At 35.9% G+C, this 27,481-nt stretch overlaps 1 protein-coding gene across 5 annotated transcripts in view; it reads right to left on the bottom strand.

The window, feature by feature from the left end:
• Positions 1-27,481, bottom strand: part of RhoGEF3 (Rho guanine nucleotide exchange factor 3) — a 453,708-nt gene that overhangs the window by 46,109 nt on the left and 380,118 nt on the right. For 4 of the 5 annotated variants that reach the window (XM_090375918.1, XM_090375919.1, XM_090375916.1 and 1 more), the window contains 3 exons: positions 22,338-22,436; positions 13,551-13,704; positions 7,005-7,114 (listed from right to left, as the gene is read on the bottom strand). In XM_090375918.1, coding sequence (XP_090232044.1) covers positions 7,005-7,114; positions 13,551-13,704; positions 22,338-22,436 — 363 coding nt within the window. The remainder of the gene's footprint in view (positions 1-7,004; positions 7,115-13,550; positions 13,705-22,337; positions 22,437-27,481) is intronic. The other variant, XM_090375917.1, reaches the window with a different exon arrangement.

Below are 27,481 nucleotides of genomic sequence, written 5' to 3'. Positions count from 1 at the left end.
TTGCATGGCCTTTACATTTTTATGTATAAATTATTTTGTAATTTGGAAGATATTGTAATTTATGTATAATTATATTATAGTAATGTTGTGTTTATATTATAGGATATGTATAGAAAAATCATATTATTCATAATAAAGTTTCTGTTGGTATATAAATAGCTGTTATGTATATATATTTACATCCTTATGTAGTAATCAAAAAGTTCCTAGACTCATATTAAATATAACTAAAACCAGACACCACTACAATCAAAGTACTCTCATTCGGAATAATGCACTTTTGCTACCACTGGCACAACTGCTGGTAGCCGTTCTGAACCTATTCTGGCTGGACAGTGGAGAGAGCATCTTGAGTAACAGCAATAACTTATTTAAGAGATGGCCTCATAACTGCTCCTCCATTTTCAGGAAAAGAAAAATTCTGCTGTGAGAGGTCAGACAAATAAGAGGGATATGTTAACATAAGAGTATTGTGTTTAGCAAACTAGTTGCATGAGAAATATTCAGTGTGCAGGTGCACTGTCATGCAACATCTTCCAATATTTCACTGCTAACTGTTCTGGACTAAATTGTATCACTAGAGCAGCGATTTTCAACCAGTGTACCGCAAAGGGTCCAGGTTCCACTGAGTTTGGGGTTAGGTTGAAAAGAAGAGAGGAAAAAAAATTGAGGAATAAAAAAAAAATCGTTAAGGTTAATTTTAGAAGTACTGTATATTTTTCATAAAAGGCAATAAGAATGAAAACAATAACAGTTTAATATAAAAAAAAGTTATTATAGTAAAATTCCAAGAACTTCTGGAACTATTGTTCCAGATCAAAAATAACTCTACAATGTACTTTTATCACCCTACCTTTCACCCTTTGCCACCAGTGTCAGTCAGCTGTTGTTCGGATTGGATGTTTTATTCCGTGTGCGTTTGCACTAATGCATTTTTGTTTGTTATTTCTATTTTGTTTTAGTTATTTCATTATTTCTGAATTTAGTTGATTTTTTTTTTTAAGGGCTTATTAGACATGGACAGATTTCTAATTAAAAAATGCTAAGTTAGATGATGACAATGAATCAAGTGTAGCTGGCATAGTTCTGGTAGTATAACTCATAGTACAGTTAGTATTATGTCTAAAACCATCATTTGCCAGTATAATGAAGATTATTTGTCCTTTGGATTCTGGAGAAGAGTAGCCATGTCCTAAGTGTGTTGTTTGTGGTAAGAAACTGGCAAACCAAGCTATGGTTACAAGTAAGCTGAAAAACACCTTTACACAAAGCACTCGCGTTTATATGAGAAATCAACTAAATATTTTAAAAGGCTTATAGCTGATCAAACATGCCAGGGTAAACAATGGATCAAAATCACAACTATATCTGACAAAGCTCAAGAAGCAAGCTATGCTGAAATCATGGCATCAAAGATGAAATCACATGCAATTGCTGAATCAGTAATTTTACCAGCATGCTGTAAAATTGTAAGTATTATGTTGGGCAAGGAATATGAAAAAGAGATTTTGAAAATCTTTATGTCTGATAACATTATTCAACACATACAAAATATGTCTCAAGACATTGAGTACCAAGTGACAGCTAACATTAAAGAAGCCGATTTTTTTGCTATCCAGTTGGACAAGTCAACCGACATCACTGGAAAAGCTCAACTCCTAGCATTCTGCAGGTTTGTTTGTTTGTAATGGAGACATCATTGAACAATTTTATTTTGCAAACCACTTCCAGAAACAAAAAAAAAAATGCCAAAACGTTCTCGATGTTGTCGTCGACAGTTATTTCAGTTCTCACGATTTGTCACAGAAATCATGCATCAGCATCTGCAAGGACAGCTCTCTCTATGTCAGGATGCATGAAAGGATTTGTCACACTGGCCAAGCAAAAGAACCCTGGCATTGTTTTTACACACTGTTTCCTGAATTGAGAGGCCCTCATTTCAAAATCAGTAGTAGTACCTGAGCTCCAAAAAGTACTGGATGAGACGATCAAAATGGTTAACTACATCAAGAGTACGCCATTAAAATCTAGCTTGTTTTCAGCACTGTGTTCTGCTATGGAAACTGCTCACAGAAGTGAGGTGGCTATCTCAAGGTTCTATGAACTGAGCGAAGAGCTTATAATTTTTTTTACGTCTGAAGAGTCTGAGCTGGCTGACCTGCTTAATGATCACTTCTCGGCCTTTTGGCTAAGATCAAAGTGTAATGACCTGCTTAGTTTGTTTGTTTGTTTGGAGATTTATTAAGTGCATTGGCATCTGTGGCCATAGTGCATCAGCCTTCTTAGTGATGAGACCCAATGTAATAAAGTTGTTTTCCTAGCTGACATCTCCCAAGCTTTGAACACTCTTAACAAGAGTATGCATAGAAAAAATGAAAATATTCTTACTTGTACTGAAAAATTAACACTTTTAAGGTAAAAGTTGTGAGGAGCCAGAATCAAAAAATAAAACACATTTGAAATGTTTTAGCTGACAAAAAGTTGCAGACTGGACAAAAGTCTTGTCGATTTAATTCTACAAAGTTTGTCACTGCTGAGTAAAAACATCAAAGTATTTCCTGTCACTTGATGTATTTTCCTTGGACTAGGTAAGAGATCCATTTGTGTTAAGTGCATTCGAATCAACAGAATTTACTGCTGCAGAAGAAGATGAGTTGACGGAAATAAGAAATGACAGAGAACAAACTAAAGCACTCATTAACAGATATGGCCTCATTCTGGTTGTCTCTCTGACAGGAGTAAGTACCCCAATATCACAAAGAAGGTGATTGAAGTACTTCTTCCTTTCTCCACATTGTATACGTGTGAGACTGGCTTTTCTGCTATGAATACGATGAAGAGCAAGAACAGGTCACAGCTTCAAACACTAAAGGAGGACTTGAGGGTATGCTTATCAACCATCCGACCTTGGACAAGAGACATCATGAGACCACCAAGCACAGGCTTCCCACTGATATTTTTACATAAATGATATTTTAATGATTTTTTTTTTTTTTTATAAATGACATCTTTTTCAATCATATCTCATTTCGATAATTGGAATAAAAACAAATATGAACATAAATTTTAAAAATAAATCTTTTGAAAACGAGATCAATATTATTTTTAAAAATAACAAAAAGATTAGAATTTTAGCTATTTAAGTTTTAAACAATCTTAATACTCATTTTTTTAATGATAAAATCTCTCCTAAAAAAAAACTGTTGATGTGCCTTGACAATTTTAGCACCTTGTTCAGTGTGCAGGTAGTTAAAAAAAGGTTGAAAATCACTGCACTAGAGAAATAAAGTCGACGGCTATTTGGATGAAAATTGCTAATTGCATTGCACTTAACAGGCTTTAATTTGTGTCTTTTTTTTAATTTGTGTCTTTAATCCCATTCTCTTTTAATATAGCGCTGGCCCACTGCTCTGCTATCTTAGATGGATGCTTTTGCCAAAATATGCACTGAGCCAGACAATACCTGTACATATCTTTCCTTATTTCATGGCACTTTTGAGGAATAAATTCATCATGCACAATACAACTTTATTAAAAATAATAATAATAAATAAATAAAACTCCTAATGTCACATCCCTTTACCTGTATATCTGAAAATTTTTAAACTGTAAAAAAAACAAGGCAATTTCCAGATTGGAGATTGCCTTGTAGCTCACTCTTTGTGGGTCATCATAGAGAAAACAATAAGTCTTATTCTTTGGCAACCACAAATTCTAAGAACAATGGATCATTACCAAATGTCATAAAGGGATTGCTATAAACTGTCCACTCTTTGCACTGATCAAAAGGAAGCATCCGGAGTATGACGTGTTAAGCAACTCAATGCATGTTCAAAATCATCACCTAAATTCCATAACAGCTCCTATGTCAAATGTGCAAAGCTTCTGCAAATTAATCAACAGTCACACAACAATTCTGGCATGCAAGTAGTTCAGCTGTCTCGGTATCTATTTCCAACCCCCATCCCAACATATGAGCAGCTAAAGGTCTCTATCATGGTCATTGTTTGCTAAACTTTCTTTCCACTTTGAATATATTTTACATCTATAATGCCAATTCCTGTGGCTTGTCACAGACATTCTTCTAATCATGGCAGCTATGGCTGCTACCTATGAGTCTAAAATATGAGTCTAAAACATACTGATTGGACTGATATTTAGACAACGTTAAAGTTAAATGGGCCAAATTTCAGTCATTCCATGACAACCATGATGATTTGGTTGTCACGGAACAACAGAGGATATTGATGTGCAAGGGGTGAATATACTGGAAATAATCACCCAAATGTGAACCAACGTAAGCAGGGGGTTCGAGATTTAGCATCCACTCACACAGAGGAATGGCAGATCCTCAGTGTCACCATGCATACTAGGTGGGAGATGGGAGATGACTCATCACCACCTGCTGCAACACACCACTTTGCCTATTGGACACTTCAAGTGGTAAACACCATATTTATGATGCTCATAACTTCCATCCCACTCACAGTCTTCCAACAGAAGGATGTTAGAAAAATTCTAAACAACCTTTAAATGCCATCAGGCCTGAAAGCTCCAGGTCCTGGTACCATTTCTCCACTTTTTCTCGAAACCTGTGTTCCTGAAATTGCTTTTGTTAAATGGTTCCACGTTACACTTTCTCATTCGACTGGTTTTTTTTTTTTTTTTTCCTTTTGCTTGGAAATTTGTTCATGGCAGCAAGTTCCTAAAAAGGTAACAATTCCCTCCTTTCCAATTATCAACCCATTCAGTTATCTCTACTATTTCCAAAGTAATGGAGAAATCCATCAATTGTCAATTCTTAAACTGACTCAAAATCTTCCATCTGATCAAGGATTGCAAATATAGATTCTGTCAGTGTCTATCCACTAGCAATACAGTGGCTTATATAACTCATCTTTGGAAAAATTCAATGTAAAAGTTCAGACACTCAAGCAGTTGGTCATGTCTGAAAAAAAGATCTTCTCAAGAAGTTCCCCTCTTATGGATTGTCAACTACTGGTTTTTGCAATTGGATATCCAGTTTTCTTAATAGCCACTTGTTGTGGGTGATACTAGTCCTTTAACTTCTCTTCTTAACTAAAGCTGCTGATCCCCAAGGTTCAATGCATTCTCCCACTGACTAGAAATCCTATTCATAGTTTTGTTTTTCATAGAATGCTACATTCCAAATTTGAGAAATCTTGCCCTACAGAAACAATTTCAACTTCTTGAATATCCACTACTAATTTATTATTCTCCAACTGGATGAAGAAAACTTAGTAATTTCAATCCTAAAACTTAACTCCTATCTATTACCCATTCTTATCTTTGGTGATATAAATCTCTAGACAAGATCACATGTTTACTGGGGATTATCTTGGTTTCTAATCTCTCTTGGCATAAGCACATCACAAATATTGCTTTCTCTACATCAAAAGAAATAAATTTTCTTTTTTCTCTCAATGTTACTTCTTCTAAACAGCTAGTGACTCTGTACAAATCTCAAATCTACTGTACCAGAATATTAATCCCACATCTGGGGTGGTGCCTCCCAACCCAAATAACTTTCTCCAGATACTAGACTGCATTCAGAAGAGAGTATTCACATTAATTAATGACCAGTCTCAGTCTCTCTCTCTCTCTCTCTCTCTCTCTCTCTCTCTCTCTCTCTCTCTCTCTCTCTCTCTCTCTCTCTCTTTCAGATGTTAAATTTCTGCTGCATGCCTTTTCTACAGACCCTTCCACTGGCACTGTTCTTCTGGATTGGCATCTGTATTTCCACTGTGCTCTTCCAAGCCAGTCCAAACACATACCCCAACTAATCAGCATCCATTCACTCTTATACTCTAAACTCGCAGAACTAACTTTTCCTCATTCTCATTCACCCTTCCGTCCTGTATTTTGGAACATCTTTCTTACCCATGTATATCTACATGTGAAGATTGAAATTTTTATAAAAAAATTTCCTGAATTTCTAGCATCATAAAGAGTTTTTACAAACTATCTAAAAACATGAACACAGGGTAGGATCTGAAATCAGGAAACTGAGGAGGATGCTCAGAAGCTAGTATCTCAGGAATCCTGACTTTGTCTGATCTTAAGAATATGTGCATTGTTGTAATTCAAAGAATGCTTAAAATGGTAGCAATTTATAGTATTTTTGATACTACAAAATTTTATAAAAATTATTAATAAATAACAGGACTAATTTTAGTTAATAATTTTCTAGCAAACTAATTTTGTCCAGGGACCTTCAATCTCAACTTGAGTTTATCAAGGTGTGCAACTGAAAGGAAGGTGACAAGTAAGGGATAGTGAAGAAAAATAAAAAGAATTGTTGAAATGATGGCTGACTTGCCAATGACTTATGGATATTGCTGACTGAAACAGAGGGCTAGACATATGGAGATGTGATTGAGATTTGGCTGCTATAGCTGCAATGTTGCTGAGAATATATGTTGAGCTGAATAAAGTTAACTGAACTCTTAGTACATTTAAGATGGAATATAATCATATCAGGTTGCACCCCAGTGGCACCTACACATCTATGTTGATCAGTTATTGTGATTCTTGCAGAAGGCAAGACAGAACCTTCCTGAAGATACATACAAATAACTGGTGCAGGATGCATTACACAGTTGCAACCGTGATTTCTAGCAACGGTGGCCCAAATGATTATTATTTTGCAACAGATCAATGTCTTTTGTCACTAAACCTTGTTTTTCTAATATAGGTTATGATACTGTATATAAACAACTGCATAAAATAAGAAATTTATTCTATTAAATCAGGTATGACATAGCTGAGAGGTTAATGAGGAGTACAATAGCACATGTATTTGAGTTTGCTGTAATTCAATCCCAATATGAACACTAAATGTAGTAATGTTTCTTGTGTTTGCTATCTTGTAAACTTCTGACTATATATGGCTGTTCTAAAAGAGAAAAATTTTAGATGCTGTTAGGTGCACCACCTTCATAAAATTATTATTATTGCATTTTCAGTCAATACAGAAACTTTACCTCTTTAAATGTAGGCTGCCCATGGGACACAGCATTCTGACAGTTATCACCATCTAAGGAATATTCATCATCTGAAGAAGCTGTACTGGTTTCATGAGAAGCATCATGGTCTACAGAAAAATAAATAATCTTTTTTTCATCATAATATTATTGTAATAACTGGTGTTATTATTCATAATAAAGTATTAAGTGGTATTTAAAAAATATCTCATATTATAAAATTGACTGACTAAAACGATTTATTTTAGTTTTTCAGGCAAGTTAACATGCATAAGTGCCCAATGTCATCACCATCTGTCCTGTCCACTTGCATATAATAACTAGACTCCTAGTGGATGGATTTTCATAAAATTTTATATTTGACTCTTTCAGAATGATTTTTCAAGGTACTCCAAAATTAAAATTGGACTAATAGAAATCCAGCAATTGTTATTTATTTATTTTTTATTTTTTTTTTTTTTTTCATATATATCACATAGTATCCACATACCATATACATAATATCCAGTACTTCAGTTCTGGATATTACATTTGGTGCCATGCATTGATTGGAGGAATGAATGAGAAATATGGCAGCTATGCAGAAAAGAAATATTCTTGGTTTGCTTATAAAAGTTACTGGCTGTTTTTTTTTTTTTGTGATAAACCAAATTATTACTATTTGCTAAAACACCTGAAATGTAATGTAATGTGTCCATTAACTAACTTGTTTTGGAACAAATTAATGAAACAGTATGATTAAGAGCAAATTTTATCTGTACATTTTTTTACATTAAATAGTTATAAAATACACACCATTAATTTTATGTTACAAATATTATAAACCAAACATGCATCCGAGAATATCAAACAAAAGAGAAATAGTCTCAATTCAGTTGGTTTCTCTTTTTATGAGGGCTGTTCAATAAAAAAAATGTCAATTTTTTTTTTTTTTTTTTTTTTCACAAATACCATTATAAATCATACATATTTTGATGGTCCTTCTCAAAGTAGTCCACATTTAATGAAATGCACTTACTCCAATGTTTCTGCCATTTTTCCAAAAAATGTGGTGGAAACTATTTTTTGACATGCATTTGAGAATTGCCTCCGATGCCTTTACAACTTCTTCTAATGACCAAAAACATTTTCCTTGCAGCTCCTTCTTTAAATTTCAAAATAAAAAACAAATCACAGGGTGCAAGGTCAGGACTGTAGGGCAGATAATGAACACATGTGACATTAATGCTGGCTAAGTACTCAATAACAGTATGAGAAATGCGAGGTCTCTCTCTCTCTCCCTCCCTCTCTCTCTCTCTCTCTGTTGTGATGCAGCATTCACCCACCCATGTCCAGTTGTGGTTGTTTGTGATGAATTTGATCCCACAAAGCATGTGTTAAAGTTCTGTAGTAAGGTCCTGTAACAGTCATGCTGGTAAACCATTCCTTGAATGTCAAAAAAAAAAGATGACCATAACCTTTCCTGCAGAAGCTGCAACTTCTGCTTTTTTTCAGTGTTGACGACAGCAATTTTCGAAACAGAGTTTTGTTGCCTACTCTCTGGATCAAAATGATGTCTCATCTGCTATTATAACCTTGTGCTGAACCTCACCATCATCAGTAACCATCCATGATGTTGCTTACTGATGTTCAGGTGTGTGTAAGTAGTTTTGGAACCCAGTGTGCACAAATGAATGTCATATGCAAATGGTCATGGAGAATACCATGTATGCTTTCTACTGATATTCTCAATATAACAGGTCAGGGCTGTCCAAAGCACAGCCCGTAGGCTGCATGCGGCCCACAGAACGATTTTGTACGGCCCTCCTGTGGATTAGGCCTTTTGGTTTTCATGCGTGAAAAAATAAAACTTTCGTCGCAAAACACTACTTGCGAGTGCAAACCTTCTACATGTGACTTCAAGTGCATTTCATTGCTTCCATGCTAGATATCTCATTTCAACACACATGCTCCAGGACAGGTCACCCATTGTTCTTTCATCCGTCCGTCCATCCACCAAGGTTGTGTCACCAGGGCCCACCAAATTACTAGATACACATTGCAATTGATTTCCCTGTTATCTTCAATATACTTCACTTCACTTAATAAATTACTACTTGTCATCGAACAACCATGTCTCACAAGAAAAGAAAAACTGAAGAAGAAAAGCAAGTGTATCAAAGCCGATGGGAATCAGACTATTTGTTTACAAACAACAAGAATAAATTCAATGTCTTGTTTGCATGTAAGTTTTGTCAGTGCCTAAAGAGTATAATGTGAAACGACGCAACACTACATTACACAGTAAAAGATTTGAGATGTATATTGGGAATCAAGAAGCACCATTATTGCAGAATATAAGAAGAAACTGATGCATCAAACCAGTTTTTTTGCTAAACTTAGCACTGCACAAAGTTCTAGCCTTACCACTTTGTACAAAGTAGCATTGGAGTTGGTGAAAGCAAAAAAGCCTTTTAGTGATGGTGTCATTGTGAAGAAATGTGAAATTGAAATGGCAAAACAATCAATTTAATGAGCCGAAAAGTTCGAAACAGTGGCATTATCTCATCAGACAGTCGCAAGATGTGTAGAAGACATGGATCGACACATTTCAAAAAAGCTGTGTGATTCAATGGCAAAATGTGGGTACTTTTCATTGTGTCTGGATGAAAGCACTGTCAAGCAGACATAAGTCAACTTTTAATTTTTGTTCGGACTATTCAGGAGGACTTTACTATTAATGAAGAACTGTTTGGTTTTTTTTTTTTTTGTTTTAGGAGCATTAGCAACTAAGGCCATATTACTCCGGGGACATGCGGTGGTCATTCCCTGACCTTTCCGCATCCTCTGTATTTGGTGGTCACGGGTTCGAACCCCAGTCTATTCAAGAAGTGTGTGCTACGCACTGCTGCTCCTGCCCACCTGGCTACAGAGGCACCTAATGAAGAACTGCTTGGTTTTATATCTTTGCATGGGACCACTAAAAGGTACTGATATTTTCGAAGCAATTCAAAACTCTGTTATAAACTATGGAGGATTCAATAAATGTTCCTGCATTGTCACTGATGGGGCCAAAACCATGACAGGGACTGGAATCAGGTTTTGTGGACTATTGAAACAAAATAATATTAACTGCCCTACCATTCATTGCATCATTCATCAAGAAGCACTCTGTGGAAAATCTCTACGTCAAGTCAGTGCCATGAAAGTAGCTGTAAAAGTAACCAATATTATATGAGTAGGTTATAGATCTCTGACCTATCGTAAGTTTTGCGATTTCTTGAGCGAACTGGATGCTGCATATGGCGATTTGCTCCTCCATTCTGATATTCACTGGTTAGGTGCCAGAAAATGTTTGGGGTGCTTTTTTGCCATTTGGAAAGAAATACCCGTATTTCTTAAAAAAGGTGAAATCTGACACAACAGAACTTGAAAATCAAATGCAAGATCCCACTGTTTTATCTGATCTTGCATTTTTAACAGATATGACCAACCATTTGAATGAGTTGAACTTAAAACTGCAGGGCAGACAACAGAATATTGCCAAATTATATGGTCATTTGAATGGTTTTAAAAGTAAATTGAAGCTTTTGAAATCAACATTGGTCAATAATATTTTTACTTTTTTTTTTCTAATTGCAAAAAAAAACAATTTGAAGAAATGAAGAATTTTGAGAGAACATCGTTTTCAGCTCATATAAAATGCATTGAAACATTGAAACAATCATGGAGGACTTTGAGAATTGATTTGGCGATATTAAGGAAATTGAAGATATTTCAGTTTTAAATCAATCATTGACTGTCAGAATTAAAAACGTAAGATCTTTCCTCCAACTGGAATTGTGCGATTTGCAATCCGACCCTTTTTATACTGGCAGAATCGAAAAATGAGCTTTTTAAATTATTACCAAGTGCTATTCAAAATTGAGGGAATTTGGACTCAAGATGTGCTCAATGCTCAGGAGCACATATCTTTGCAAAAGCACTTTTTAAATGATGAAATTCATAAAATCCAAATAAACATGTTCATTGACTGACAAATCACTTTCGCATTTACTGCGATTGGCAACTACAAGCATCGATATTGATATAGCTACATTAGTAAATGAAAACGAACAACTGCAGAGCTCTCATTAAAATGAAATAATAATTATAAACGATTGTATCTTGTCTACTGTTTCAAAAAAAACTTTATAAGCAACATGACTTTCCTTTATTACAAAATTTTAGAAGTGCACAGTAGGACTAAACCTTGCTAAACCTAACGGTAGGACTAGCATATGTCCAAATATTTTAATATCTCTACTTTATTATTCTGAATGCGGCCCTCGGATTGATCTTTTTTTTTTTTTTTTTTAATATGGCCCTCAGATTACCTAAGGTTGGACAGCACTGTAACAGATTATAACAGTTGCTTTACTACTATACAATGATCTTCTTTCCCAACTACAGAAGAAGTGTTTATGGCCTCTGTGGTGACAACAGTGGTTGCAGTGCCAGGACAATTGATTTTTGTGATTGAATCACATCCATCTTTAAACATTAAACCACCTGCGAGCTGTGCTATATGAAAGCGTAGATTCACCATAAGCTTCTTTTAACATTTCATACACTTCACTGATGTTTTCTTGAGATGGAAACAAAGTTTGGGAGCAGCATACTGTTCATCACATATCACGTCCATTGTTATGTACGCAAAACTGAAAGGGCACAAATGTGACTAACCGCTCGTGCACACGAGTCAATTGTGCAGTTGCTAGGTGATGCAGTTTGGTTTGGTCTTAAATTCCACAGCTCGGCTAGAAATAGTAAGCAGTATGGTTGTTCATGAAAAACTATGATCATTCTTTAATAAACAGCCCTCGTACATCCTTTCCATAATAATTTAACAACACTGGACTATAATGTATTTACATATATTATATGTCTCTTTGGAATGCATATGAGGGAAGCTGGTAACAGAGAACAGGATTAAAGGAAAGAAAAAAGTTAACTTTTGAGTTTAATGTTTAATCAAAAATCAGTAAAGGTTAATTTTCGTGTAACATGATGTGACGTGTTTGGAGAGGGGAAGGGATGAGGGTCATACACAGCATAGCACAAAAGTGAACATTGTTTCTATGGTTGGTTGGTTGGTTGTTTTGAGTTTTTATGGCACTCTGGCAACCATAGCCACAATGCACCAGGCTCAAGATTCATAAGTGGATTCAAATATTTTGAGAAAGGTGAAGTACATTTTTTTTCTCCTATATACAAGTACACAGTGATATGGAGCAGGTAATAACATAACTGTGTCCAGGTGTACATCAGAACCACATATACATTATAGTTTTATTGGGTTGCTGAAAGTTTGTAGCTTGGTAATGCTGTGAATGCTTGGATGCTCCATGTTTTGTTGCACTTTTACATGTATGAAAATATACAAAATTATGTGATTATAGCAGCTTCATGAATACAGTTCAGCTTAAAATTCAAGAACATTACTTATAATGACAAAGGATGGATTGGTTATTTGTCATTGCATAATTTCAAAAACCAAAATGCACGTAGCACCCCCCTCCCTTTTATATCATATGATGTCACTACTTTGGAAATTCTACTATTATGCAGTGGATCTTGTACAAGGTTCATCTGCATCACTATCATGTGCAAAGATGTAGAGAATTTCTAGCATATGAAAATGTCCACAATTCATATTCTAGGTTTCTGGCTAAAATACAGTCATGAAAGTCAAAATTCTGATTTTTCCTAATATGCACATTATACCAAAAAAAACTCACAATGACTCGGCTGCAAGGTACCACAAGTATATGAACAAAGGAACTGTTTAGCTCCTGCATTTTGCTTTTCCACCTTATTGATAATACTACTTTCTGTTCCAAAAAAAAAAAAAAAAAAAAGCTACCTTAGCTTCTGCAAAATGTCCACTTGGTCACATGTATTCACAAATGGAGCATTAGCAAACACAATGATCCAGATGTGTACATGACTTAAGATAAATTAGCATTAGTTGAGGCACATGATGCAAGAAAGCAAGCTTATAGAGCATCAGCCAAAAAAAAAAAAAAAAAAAAATTAACCATTTCACCCATCCAGTCACTTCAAATGTGTGTCTAGTTCAGCCTTAAATTTATTTAAGCTATCAACTTCCACAACAACAGATGGAAGTTTGTTCCAGCAATCAACTACCTGCTGGCTAAAGGCAATCTGCACATCTATTCTACAACTGTCTTTCCTCAACTTGAATCTATGGCCCGCTCAGGTTCTTAATCTGAGCAAGTGGAAGTATCCCACTTGCTAAAAAAATTGGACCTAGGGAACAGAGAATGGCTAGCATGTCCTTCAGATGTGCATATCAATACTATTTCTTATTTTATTGCAGAGGAGGAAGAGAAATATTCATATATATTCTAATTTTAAGACACCGATTCCCATCAAATTAGAAGTTTTGCATGCAGGAATGATTCTAAGAGGTAAATGGAAGTAGCCAGAATGCAGATATAAAATTGTATATCATTCAGTTAAAACCAAACTGATTATTAAAAAAAATAATAAAAACAAAATTACCATTCTGAAGAGCTGATTTATGAACTAGACCCATCTTTTCCAAATCTACCGGGTGACTAATAGACCTGCGTAACCTTGACTGGCCTCTATGTCGCCTTATCTTTGGTCTTGATTTATCGCACCGTACCTTGATGAAGAATGGTGTAGACATTTGCTAGATGTAATCAAAATGAATATCATATTCACCAAATAAATATTAGTAAGCATATTTTCAATAAAAAATGCACAGCTTTTTAATTTTTATTAAGTTGCTGAATTATAATTTTAATATTACTTACTTATAATCCAGTGTCAAAATTCATTAAGGAATCCAAAGTGCAAGTAAAAAAAAATTAACAATTCATTAGAGTTGATTTTACTTAGTTTTCCAAGCAAACATATAAAGAAATAAATGAAAGGATTATCTATAAATATAAAACAATATTTCTCAATATAAACATTTATTATGAAAACTAGGTAGGCTACAATTGAACAGTTATAATATTTAAGTCCAAGTCTTTTATCTCTGTTTCAGGACAAACATTAACTCGAATTTTAATAACAGTCAGTTCTGCTTTAACACAGTACATGTGTTCCTAAAAATCTCTGGGTTATAGCATTTTGCACATTAAAAACAACAGGGCTTATGGGAAAAGAGGGATGGGGCAGAGCACTGAAAAAAAAAAAAAATTTTTTTTATTTTTTATTTTTTTATGAAAACCCCACACCTGAGAGGCATTAGAACCTATAGTCAGAGGCGTGGCTCGGTTTTCAGTGCCCTTGGCAAATTCCTGGCTACGCACCTTTTTTCGATAATTGGTAAAATCATAAGTGCAGTCGGACCTCTGTTTAACAAACTTCTTTATAGCGAATTTTTCTATTTTGAGATAAATGTTTTCTTTTTGCTGAATTTTTTTAGAATTCGCTAAATAGAATTTTATTCTTTACCAAATTTAAGAATTTTTTTATTTCTTGTTTTATGGAAACGAAAATTTTCTTCATTCATAGAACAAAGAAAATTTTCCATATAACAACTGCATTACAAGACTTAACTGGGTACACATCGTTCGCACCAATTGCCTTCAAGCAAGCAATAGTGCTGTTGTTATGCCTAAATTAAAAGATAAAGAGATTACCATCTGCAACTCAGTGGGACCCATAAAACCTATCCGACTACCTGTCCCACATACCGAGAAGTCAAGCTGGTCAACTACTTTCTGTGTATCCATAGCCAGTGGGCAGACCAAGGTGTATTAAACATTCGGACAATAGGCTCTGGTCAGCCTTCTATTGTAATCACCCTGTTAGATATTTAGAAGAGAGTGGTTTCCCTTTATCCTGACAAGCGGTCATCTGTTGTTTTGTGGAAGTGAAACAGCACCATTTCAAAGCTATTAGCCTATCATCGAGCACAATATGAGATACAGAGAAAATGATGCCTCGCACACTACTATCATAGTTTTTTCTTAAGAGTTATCTATGGTGTATCCATACCGATATCATATAGATATAAAACTCTAGTTGTTAACATATTATGCCTTTAGTAATTTTAAATTATTTCACTTCATACTTTTGTTGCTCACAAATTAATAAATCCATTCTGAATTTCTGGAGATAAATAATTAGTGTGGTTATTTGGGTTTTTTTTTTTTAGGACCATTAGCAACTAAGGCCATATTGCTCCGCGGATATGTGGTGGTCATTCCCTAACCTTTCCGCATCCTCCATATTTGGTGGTCACGGGCTCGAACCCTGGTCTAATCAAGAAGCGTATGCTACGCACTGCCCACGGAGGCGCCAATTAGTGTGGTGTTTAATATGCAATTCCAGAGCATTTTTCATACCAACAACAAACTGGCTGACAAATTTTATCACGTTTAAAAATACGCCACAATTTTTTTCTTCAGTATCGATATTACTAACATGTCCACAAAATGCAAATTATTTTCAGCACAGAACAATATACATTTTAATATTATTTTCAATATATAACGACATTTCGAAATTTCGCTTCTTAGTGCTGCTTGTGCAGCGTCGTTAATTAGTCCATCCTTTTTGAAGAACCTTTTCTAATAATTTCCATTTTGTGAAATTGTTTATGTGTTGTAATGAATTCTGATGAAAAAGAACATTTGGATTTAGATGTTTCCAATCCTTAAATCCATCTGAGCTGCAAAATGGAACATTATTTGTGCCAGATACATATAAGAGGCACGGGAAAAAAAATATACAGTATTGCATCTTTCTTTTTGCAATAAAATAACTATTTCCTCTCTTTTTTTTTTCAATATCTTCATTTTAGTATTTCCACGAATTATTGAAACATCAGCCATTAGTGACAGGATACGTATTTAAGACTACATGTTCGGGACCGTGTTGCATCATAAGAGATCTGTTTTTGTGGGTATTAAAGTTCCGTGTGGTCAGATCATTAAAATTCAGACTTACATGTCCCATGTTAATATTATTGCAACCATCATTTTATTCTGCCAACTGTTGTTGGTTATTGTCCACACTTTCTAATTCTTTTAAAATAACTTCAACTGATTGAGCTTTTTCTTGGACTTCCATTTCAGTGGCATCATCATTTGTTTCATCTTCATTCGAATCATATTCGTTTTCTTTGTCACTTTCAGGTTTGGAGTGGCTTATTGTAAGCCAGTTTTGTAAACTAGCGGAATGTTTTTTTCTAATTTCCTCTTTATGCAGTCTTTCCACTTTTTTTCTTTGGTGGGCATGTCTAAAATTAATTTGGCTTTTATTGATTTATTTAAATTATAAATCACAATATTCAAGATCACCTGTTTATATAGCAATCACAAAAACACTAACTTTTTCAGTCTGTACACAATGCGTGAATTGCAAACTACTACGAATTCGAGCATGCACTGATGAAGCGATCGCCTGATTGGTCACTTCAAAGTTATATTCTGGACAGCAAATAGATCTACGATGCTATGCGGTATGTACTCAGATGTAAGGATGCATGCAGGCTTGAATGTCGGCACCCTTGGCACCTGCCCCAATGCCAAGGCATTCCTATCCCACTGCCTATAGTACTGTGCTTGGGTTGGAGGTTGAGAAGACGAAAGAAGATATTTGATGACATTAGACTTGAACATCTGCAGACTAATTTTCAGGAAATACGTATGAAGCAGGGTTGTTCCAGAAAAACGGCAGTTGAATGAATAAACGAGGAAGATGAAAAGTTGGTTCTATGAGTTTGAAGTTGGACAGTAAATGGATTTTGGCTGGTAGAGGCACGTGTTTGGACTGGTTTGAAGGAGAAAGAGAGGGAATTATAGAAGCCGATTTAGAAGAACAGCACCCATGGAAGTATCCGTAGAAAAGGCATGCAGCAGAAACAGTATGTCTATGAGACAGCGAGTGGAGAGACTCTGTCAGAGATGAGTCATTAATTAACCTAACTGCCCTCTTCTGAATGGAATCTAGAAGCCTGAGAGGGGTTTTGGGGGCACCACCCCAGATGTGGGAACAATATTCCATGGTAGGGCGAATTTGTGATTTGTACAGAGTGAATGACTGTTTGGAAGAAAAGTAACACCGAGAGCGAAAACCAAGTTTTTTAGATGCAGAGGAAGCAATATTTGCAATGCGCTTGTGACAAGACAGATTAGAGGTCAAGGTAATCCCCAAAAGAGATATATCATCTTACCTGGAAATCAGAGTGTAACCAAAGATAAGCATAGGAGCAGAAAAATCCTTTTTGCAAGATATAAGGCAAGACTGAGTTTTAAAAGGATAGAAATCAACTAAGTTGTCTTTGCCCCACTGGAGAATTACCTGGAGATCGGCATTTAAGGAACTGGTAGTGGATATTCGAGAAGTTGAAGCTGATTGAGCAGGACAAGGTTTCTCAAAATGAAAAGTGGAATGCAATGTGCTGTCATGGGCAAAATTATGGATAGGATTTCCAGTCAATGGAAGGAGGTCATTAATATACAAGAGGAAAAGAGTGGGGGAAAGAACTGAACCTTGGGGGAACACCAGCATTAGTGGAGAAGGTAGAAGACAGAGAACCATCTACCATCACCCTCAGTGAGCGATCAGAGAGAAAACTGGATAACCAATTACAAAAAACAGTTGGAAAACCATAAAATTTAAGCTTTAATCTTTATGCCAATCACGATCGAAAGCCTTTGAGATGTCAAGAGCAACTGCTTGTGTTTCACCAAACTTTTCCATTGAATTTGTCCATAAATGGGTAACATAAGCCAGAATATCACCAGCGGAGCGACATTAACAGAATCCATACTGGCGATTATTGATCAGACGGAAGGTTTCTGGGTAGTTTAAGAGTTGACAGTTGATTGATTTCTCCATTACTTTAGAAAGAGTAATTGCAATGGGACAATAATTGGATGGGAGGGATTTGTCACTCTTTTTAGGAACTGGCTGGATATGAGCAAATTTCCAAGCAGATGGAAAAACACCTTTGGAATAAGAGAGTGAAAAAAGCCGGCAAAGCACAGGAGTAAGTTCAGGAGTACAGGTTTTGAGAACAAGTGGAGAAATACCATCAGAACCTGCAGCTTTCTTAGCTTCGAGATTCGCAAAATCCTTCTGGCATCCTTTTGACGGAAGACCACAACGGACATTGAATGGAAGCATGTTGGGAATGGTGGGAGGTGTTTTACCAAGATCATTAATACATGAGTTGGAAGAAAAATGGGATGCTAGCAGGTCAGCTTTATCCTTGGTTGAAGCGACAACAGAACCATCTGGTTTTGACAGAGGTGGTAGAATATATGGGCAAAAGTTGCGGCCAATAGCTTTAGTAAGAGAGCAGAATGCTCGGCTGCCATTAGGGCAAGAAGCAAGTTTTATACTCTAAGCCTGTTCAAAATCTAGTTTGGACTGATTAATAACTGCTTTACAATTGATGCGAGCTTTGGTGTAGGCAGAAAATGAAACAGAAGAATTGGAAACAAGCCAATTATGATATGCAACATTCTTCTCTTGAACAGCCTTAGCACATTTATTGGAAAACCAAGGTTTAGATAAAGGAAGAGATTTTAAAGTGGAGTGTGGGATAAAGGATTCCATTCCTACAAGAATAATTTCACTGATACGATCTGAGCAAACGTTGACATCAGAAATTTTGAAACAGTAATCCGACCAAGGAAAAGAAATCTCGCAGGTCATCGCATTTTGCATTCTTGTAATGCCAAATAACATAAGGATGGGAATAGCTATGAGATAAAGGTTTCACTGGAGAAGAGACAATCACCAAGTTGTGATCTGAGGTGCCAGAAGGACCACTCACTTCGACCTTGTACTTAGAAGGGTTGTTTGTGAGAAAAAGATCAAGCATGTTGGCTGTGTGGTTAGGATTGTTCAGTATTCTTGTAGGTAAATGAACAATCTGTGCAAGGTCATTAGTAATTGCAAAAGGCTCAGCATCTTGACCAGCTGGTTCGGTGTGACTAGAAAACAGAAGCTAGCTGGAGTTGTGAACATTAAAATCACCAAGGAAAATTACTTCACTGTTAGGAAAGTTGGCCTAGAGAAAGTCAAGTTGCAAAGAGAGGAAGTCAAGTTGCAAAGAGAGGAAGTCAAAGAGCTCCAAGTGATTAGTGGAGTTGGGAGAACAGTAGAGACAACAGATGAATTTGACACAATGTGGTTGAGAAATTTTAAGCCAGAGAAGATCGAAAAGAGAAGATTCCAAATTACCAAGTCTCTGACAGGGAATATCGGAACGAACACATGCACTAGTACCACCTTTGAGGCGAAAGGAATCATACAGCGAATAATTTGGCAAGTGAGATGAGCAGTAGTTGAATCAACCGATAACTGAGATTCTGTCGGAAAAAGTAAACTGGGTTTGGCAGACTGCAAGTGGAAATGGACTGACTGCAAGTTGGGATTAGAACTGAGACCACATATATATTTGTGAAATGAACTAGGAAGTAGTTGGGAGGTTTAGATCTTTTCGCAGATAAGCTTACTCTATTAGTTTGACAATTCATGGTATATTCAATAGTAAGAAAAAATGGGAGGACATGCTGTATGAAGTAAAGAAATTTTTGGATATGGTGTACACATAGTAAGAATATACCCAGATCCATGACATAATGTGGCCTCGACAATGCTTCCTTTGATTCCTTTTTTTTGTAAAACTATTATAAAGATTACATAAATAAGAGCAATCCAATCAATTCATAACTGAAAGAAAATCAATCATACAATGAGTGGAATTAACAAAGAAACATCAGCTACCATGATGAATAATATTATAATTATATTATAGAATATTACAAACACAATGTTCAAGGTAACAGTACAAATCTGAAGCACATCATTTTCTATAAATGTCTCCATAGTTTTTCCTAGAAAATTACACTAAATAAATTTCCAAATCATTTAACTTTTTCAAATTGTACAATTCAGACTTACATCTTTGTACAATTTGCATATCTGTACAATTCAGATGTATTAAATATACTAATGCATATTAAATTTATTGGAAAGTCTATTTGTAATATAACTAGTAGCCTACCCTACATAACTTCATTCTGTCCAACCAGGAAGTAATCAAAAAGAAGTAGGAAATACTTAACTATATATATACACCAATTATTCCTAAGAACCGTGTCTGTATATTTATAGAAAGAGAGAGAACTGTTAGTTTCTATCTGACAGCTCTCTAAATATAAAAGTAATGTCCATATGATATACCATGGTAAACCAAATGTCATCAAGGACTCCAAAGATCAGGAATGACTTTAATCATACAGAAGTAATTTAGTTAGCAACAGAGAACTTTTTCATAAGCTTTTTTTGTCCCCATAACTTTCTTCCAAGGCTCTGTCACACAGAGGTAAGTAGAACTGTGATGAGCTTCACAGCCAAGAACCAGAATTTTCAATAACTTATCTACAGCTAAACTGGAGTGCCTTCCTCAAAAATAGGGTTGTCCATAAATAATGGCCTGAAAACATTCCTCTAAATTCATAGCTCATGAGGTTTCTCTAAATGTATTCTTTTTTATTATTATCATTTTACTTTATTTATTTAGTTTTGACATTCAGTTTCTATTGCATGTTGTGATTCAATCTAAATAAAGTTTAACATTCTATTTCTCTGCTGGCCTTGATATAGCATTATTGACTCAGATGTTATCACTCACTTTAATACTGTGATAAGCTGTTTAATTTTATAGATAAGCTGTTTAATTTTAAACAATGCTGTGTGAACGAACAAGCTGTTTTATTTTACATAACAGTTTGTGTAACACAAAACATTCTGTGCAGCACAAAGTAAAGTTAGAAAATAAAAAAGAAATGGGCACAAAAAGAGGAACTCTAAGGGAATTTCTGCTGTTAGCCTATCGTCACAATTCTCATGTTAGTAACTAAATGTGCCAACAGATGAATAAATTTCATGGTTAAACAACAATATTGCACTCAAGCTTATATATGTCAAAATGAAACTAAACTTAAGTAATCATTTTGAAAAAAAAAAAAAAAAATAGAATATCATAAGATAACATCAGGGCTAGAATTATACATAACTTTTTTAATCCTCAGAAGTGGCAAATATATGGACTCTCAATGGCATTCCCATTGGGCATCAGCACCTCTCAATGAAGTTTACTTAGCCTATGCTAAGGAATATATTTTTGAACCCTTTCCTTTAGCCTTCACATTAATTATGTAAATGATACATCAATTATTGCAAATCCAATCAATATGCTATTTAATAAGTTAACGAGCTTAGATTCACTCGCATTTACACCGAAGTTGAAAACAATAATCAATTTAATCTTTAAGACTATTCTTGTAAAATAAAGAAGGTAATTTTCATTCCTACTTTTCATTACCTTTCGTATTTCTCATTCTTACCACTCCTTCAATATTAAAAAAGGTGTTTTAAATACAAACTCCAAGATGCTTTAAATACAATTAAGAGGAACAAAATATTAATAAAAAATGTAGAAATAAATTTCAAAATAATAACAGATACATTAATATGAACTGCCAAGATAGTCTGACCACTGGCACTGGTTGTACCATTAATATAATACTTGTGTACCAGTGCCAGTTAGAGCATCACTTGAAGTAAGTCTTATGAAAAGCTGAGCTCTTGCTTAGAAGCTACTCTTTCAGCTTTATACTTCTTAGCTGCCTGCATATTTTGCACTCAGTACTTTCCTTTTCTGTACATCAGTAAAGGAATGGAAAGCTGAGAAAAACGCCATCTCCCCATATAACACTGTTGCTGGAATACAACCAACCTCAATTCCTAGTTTCTGCACTGTCTATCAAGAGAGCAACAAGTTGTACCTTCCACTCATTAATGAGTGTATATATAGCGTGTGGCTTGTCTTACACACTTCCTTGTCCATGTTGGAAAAAAAAAAAAAAAAAAAAACTTGGCCACTGGCCACTGTACAATAAGCATAATGTCTGTATGCTTCCTGTAAACCAACAGAAACATTTGATTGCATTTCACCTTGTATGACCCCAATCTTTATCCAAAGCACTGATTTCTTTGTATACTTACAAAGTCAGAGAATCTGCAGCACACACTAGTCCAACCAGTGAAACAACTTTCCCATTCACATTCACATATACTACAAAACTGCTGCAAAATACTGTAAAAATGTTGTCTCCTTTTATATGCAGCTAAGCCATATGATTTCAACTCACAAATGTATGTGCAAGTATCTGGCAATTTTTCCACTACTTTTTTGAGTAACCCTAATATAAAGAAAAATGGGATCAAATTGTATTTATTATCATTTCAAAGCTATAAATTGGAAATATTGCTTCTGATACTTACTCTTTCAACACTTGGTGTCTTCCTTAATGATCCCAATTGGCCAACATCAGAATTTCTCCTTAAAACAGGTTCACAATCCTTTTGCTTCGAGAGTTGTGTCTGAAAAATAACAGGTATAAGAAACCAAATAACCAGCAACTGAAAGTTTAATACATCACATAATACTCAGAGCAGCTAAATAACTTTCTTTGACATTTACAGTTTTGTTTCAACTGTCATATTTTACAATGTTTAGAAGAAATAAAACTCAATAGTTATGTAAATTTAATGAAGTATCAATAGTTCTTTCAATAGCATTGGTATTGTTATTTCTGGTTCAAGGACTACTAGGGCCATATTGCACCTATCAATGGTATGGAGTTCAGACATAGTGATTATAGATTCATGTCAGAGGCGATCATATAGCTGTAACCATTTTAAGAAGCAGAAAAATTCTGGAAGATTTGCATCATTGCCTATAATATGACGAAGTGTTAAAGGTTCTTGAAGATTTCGCAGAATACCGAATGAGGCTTTTCGGGCATCAGTGTATAGCATACAATCAATGAGAATGTGCTTGATTGTGAGAAAAGAGTTTCAGTGGGTACACTTTAGAGAATTGTCTCCTGTGAGTAGATACAGATGGGTGAGGTGACTGTGAAAAAAAAAACTGGAAGCCCATAACTGTGGTTCAGATTTTATTTGAAGGAGCTTGTTCTGCAGTTGAGCTCGCCATAGAAGTGTTTCTTACATAAATGTCTTATATAGGATCTATAGTCAATATATGGAACGTAGTAATCTTTTGCTATGTTGGATGATTGTTTTGCTGCATAATTCACTTTTTCATTACCTGATATCCCCATATGGCCTGGGATCCAACAAAAGATGACTACCTGCTCGTGTTCATGGATAAGCATCAATGGAGTTTTTATTGTTGTTATTACAGGATGTGTTGGTGAGGAGGAATTTTGCAAGGCTAAAAGTGCACTCTGTGAGTCTGTATATGTTACACTTTTTTTGGATGGACAGATGGATGATATTTTCTAAGGCAAGGTTGATGGAACATAACTCTGCTGTACAACTGCTGCATTCAGTGGGCAGGGAAACAGAGATGGTGTTATAGGGAAAGACGGCTGCAGCCCAGACTCCACTTTCAGACTTTGATCCATCAGTGTATACTTTTGTAAAACATGGATAATTTTGTGTGTGAGCAGTATGAAGTTGCTGTATATTAATATTTGCAAGCGAGTGTTTTCCCCAGTTTATGAATTAGCTGTCACAGGATGCTTTAATAGAAGACCATGGAGGATCTCCACTGTTTGAATCTTGGAGGACTTTGTCAAGATGTATATTCCAGGTTTGTGATAATGCCTGCAATCTGATGCCACTAGGTTGGACTGCTCTAGGTTTATTTCTATAGTGCATTGAGAACTGTGGATCATTAAGTTTTGGCCTAATGGGGTGAGTAGTTAGACTTTGAATTTTGGCTGCATAATTCAGGAGTAACATCTTTCTTCACAGTCTGAGGGGAGGTTCATGGGCTTCAATATAGAGACTTTGTACTGGTGATGTTCTGTAAGCACCTACAGCAATCCTGAGAACAGAATGTTGAATGGGGGCAAGCCGTGCTAGCATGCTTTCCCTAGCAGAATCATACACCATAATCAAGGCGAGATCTGATTAGCGCTCTATACAAGTGAAGAAAGGTGTAACAATCTGCACCCCATGATGTAGAAGAGATAACCCCTAGCAAGTTCATTTTTTTCTTGCAGACAGTGCTTAGATGTTTGATGTGTTCTGTAAAGTTCGATTTATTATCAAAAATCACACCAAGAAGACAAACACTGTTTGTCTTCTTGGTGACAGGTTGATTTCTTAAATGTATTTCCGGATATGGGTGCATCTTTCGTTTGTTACAAAAATGAATGACACTTGATTTCTGATAAGACAGTCTGTAACCATTCTGTGCCATCCATAGTTCGATATTATTAATTGTTGTTTGCAGTTGCCTCTCAATAAAGCTCATGTTTTGCGAGCTTCAAGAGACAGTCAGGTCATCAGCATAAAGGTATGAATTCACTATATTGGGAATAATTTTAGTCATCTGATTTATTCTTATTGCAAACAAGGTTGCACTAAGAACAGAACTTTGAGGGACTCCTTGTATATATGTTTTGGAAAGGACTTGCTGATAGCGAACTTGAAAGGTCCTCTGCTGTACGAAATTCTGTATGAACTAAGGTAAGTGACCTCTCAGATCCAAGGAATGACGATCTCCCAGGATACCAAAACGCCAAGTGGTGTCAAAGGCTTTCTCTATATCGAGACATGCCATGACAAGATGTTTATTTTGAATAAATGCATTTCTAATATTTGTTTCTGCTTTGATCATGAGATCCAGGGAGGATCGGTTTTTCCTGAAACCAAATTGATTATCAGATATCATATTTTAGGAATCAAGGCACCATGTTAGTCGGCGGTGTATTATTTTTTCTAGGGTTTTACTTAAGCAGCTGGTGAGAGAAATGGGTCTATAATTATTAGGAATAGAGAGATCTTGCCCTGGTTTGGATATTGCCAGTACAAAAGATTGATGCCAGGAACTGGGGAATGAATGTTCCATAAAGATGCGATTATAGGTCAGTAGCGAAGATAGCGATTTATTATCTAGGTGTTGTAGCATTACGTAGTATATTCCATCAGGGCCAGCAGCACTGTTCTTTGCAGTGGATAGAGCTTCTTTAAGTTCTGGCATAGTGAGTGGTTGATTGTACGGTAGCAAGAATTTGGTTCTGAAATTCAGATGGGATTTTTGAGATGAGGTCTTAATCTTCTGAAATGATGGTTCATATGCCGTCGATTCAGATAACTGTGAAAATACTGTGCCTAGGGCATCTGCAATCTCTGCAGGAGCAGACAGTTCCAGCCCATTCCAGGAGATAAGTGGGGAGGACAATGGGGGGGGTCCATTTAATTGCCCGATTTTTCTCCATATAATTCTTTCGTCAGTATTTTTATTAATTTCAGTTGCGAATCGAATCCAAGAGGTTTTTTTTTTGTTTTCTTCCTAATGTGGCGGGCCTTAGCTCTAAGTTTCTTGTAGTTTATAAGGTTAGCAGTGGTAGGGTATTTGCGGAATAAATTCCATGCACAGTTTTTTTTTTATTTTTTTGCATTCCTACAGTCCTCATTCCACCAATAGTTTCTGCTTCTACAGCTGCTTGACTGTGATTGTGGGATGCAATAGATGCAGCTACTCGAATCTGTTTTGTAATATGGTTGGCAGCTTTGTCAATTGGATGATATTCAATGGATGATATTCAATTAATTGTCGAAGGATACATGAGAAGCGTACTTTGTCCAATATACCTTGGAAAATTTCCATTTTGTGCTGCTTTCTGAAGTTATGCAGAGTGAAGTTTGTATTTTACAGATTATTGGGTAGTGGTCACTGTTGATCGAATCATCCAGAGCAGTCCACTCAATACTAGAGAAGAGGATTGGAGAGCAGATGGATAGGTCTATTGCAGAGACTGTTCCTATTGGGAGGTGGAGATAAGTTGGTGAGCCAGTATTTAATATGGTTAGATTTTGTCTGTCAACAAGCATTTCAATGAGTTGTCCTCATGCGTCTGCATTGGGAGATCCCCACAATGGATTGTGTCCATTGAAGGCACTCAATAAACAGAAAGGGATTGGCAACTGCAGAATGATATCTTCAAGTTCTTGAAAAGTACAAGAATAACTAAGTGGCAGGTGTTAGATTAAGGCCAATCATTATTTGCATGGCAACCGCTTCAATGGCAGTTTGTAGCGGAATGCATTTACAAGGAACTCTAGAGTCTACGAGTATGGCTACCCCCCCGATGAGCATTTGTGGTAAGAGGTCTGTCTTGCTGGAAGAGAGTATAATTTTTTTATTGAGGGAGACAACTGAGGTGTTAAATATGTCTCTTGCAAGCAGGTTCCAATTGGATTAAGGTTCATAATTATTTCGTGAATGTCATCAGTACTGCTGCGAAAGCCTCTGCAGTTCCATTGGACGGTGTTTTTCATTATTGGGGTTTAAATGGAGAAGCTGTGTCTGTCTGCTTTTTGGAAGTCTGTTTCAGGTGGTCAACTTTCATTTTCTCTCTCTTTGAAAAAACAGGTCTGGTATCTATTTCGTCTTCTGGATGGATTTCCAGAATAGTTTCATTTTCTTCTTGATTGCAAGTCTCATTTGTATCCATAGTGGAAGAAGATTCAGCATGCTGTTTGTTAATGAGATCAGAGTTTTCTCTTTGAGCAGGTCTTGCAGAAGTTGCATGAGCAACAGGTGGTATCGTGACTGGCATGTTACTGGATCTGTTTGAAGTCTGTTGCTTAGAGGACTGAGGTACGGAAGAGAGTATAGATCAAGCCCATTCAGAAATAGAGATGCTTGGTGGTATTGATGTATCAGTCTGAACGGATATTGTATGAAATCTTTTAGCAGTATCAGCATATGTATGTTTAGGCGTCAGTTGGTGTATTTGTTTTCTTGCTTCTGAAAATGACTTTTTTTATTATCTTGTACTTCTGATTTTTCTTTTCATATTTCCACTGGTCACATGTTTTAGGGAAGGCTGGGTGGTTGCCTTTACAATTAGGGCAGAACGAGGACTGTGATTTACAATCAGCTTGGGCATGCTCTTTCGAGCCACAGTTAGGGCATACAGCATCACCTTGACAGGCCGTTTGGGAGTGTCCGAATTTCTGACATCTTAATGGATTTGGAATATACGGGCGAATATGGCAGTTCAGATACCTGGCTTTCACCGAAGGGTAGGTTTGGTGAACTAAATGTCAGTATGATGCTGCGAGTTGGGATAAGTTCGCCATCTTTCTTCAGCATAATTCTTCTTGCTTGTGTGACCTTCTGATATTGTAATTCATTTACAATTTCCTCCTCTGAGACATTCATTAGGTCCCATTCTGAGATGACACATTTGGCTGGAGTTCCACCAAATGTGGTGAGTTTAAGAAGGGACTCACAGAGTGTTTGGAGCTGGTCGTCTCAACCAGTAGGTTGCCAGATCTAGGACGTCTCAACATTTTTGGGGAACCTGCTACACTTTCCAGACACTTCTGTATGAGAAATGCTGATAGATTGCCTAAAGCCTGTTTCGTTAAAGAATGAAAAA

This window comes from Mastigoproctus giganteus, chromosome 6 (assembly GCF_048544385.1).
Source record: "Mastigoproctus giganteus isolate SK-2022 chromosome 6, ASM4854438v1, whole genome shotgun sequence".
Taxonomy (NCBI): domain Eukaryota; kingdom Metazoa; phylum Arthropoda; class Arachnida; order Uropygi; family Thelyphonidae; genus Mastigoproctus; species Mastigoproctus giganteus.
Note: the sequence above shows the minus strand (reverse complement) of the source record. Positions and strands in the feature narration are given on the sequence as shown.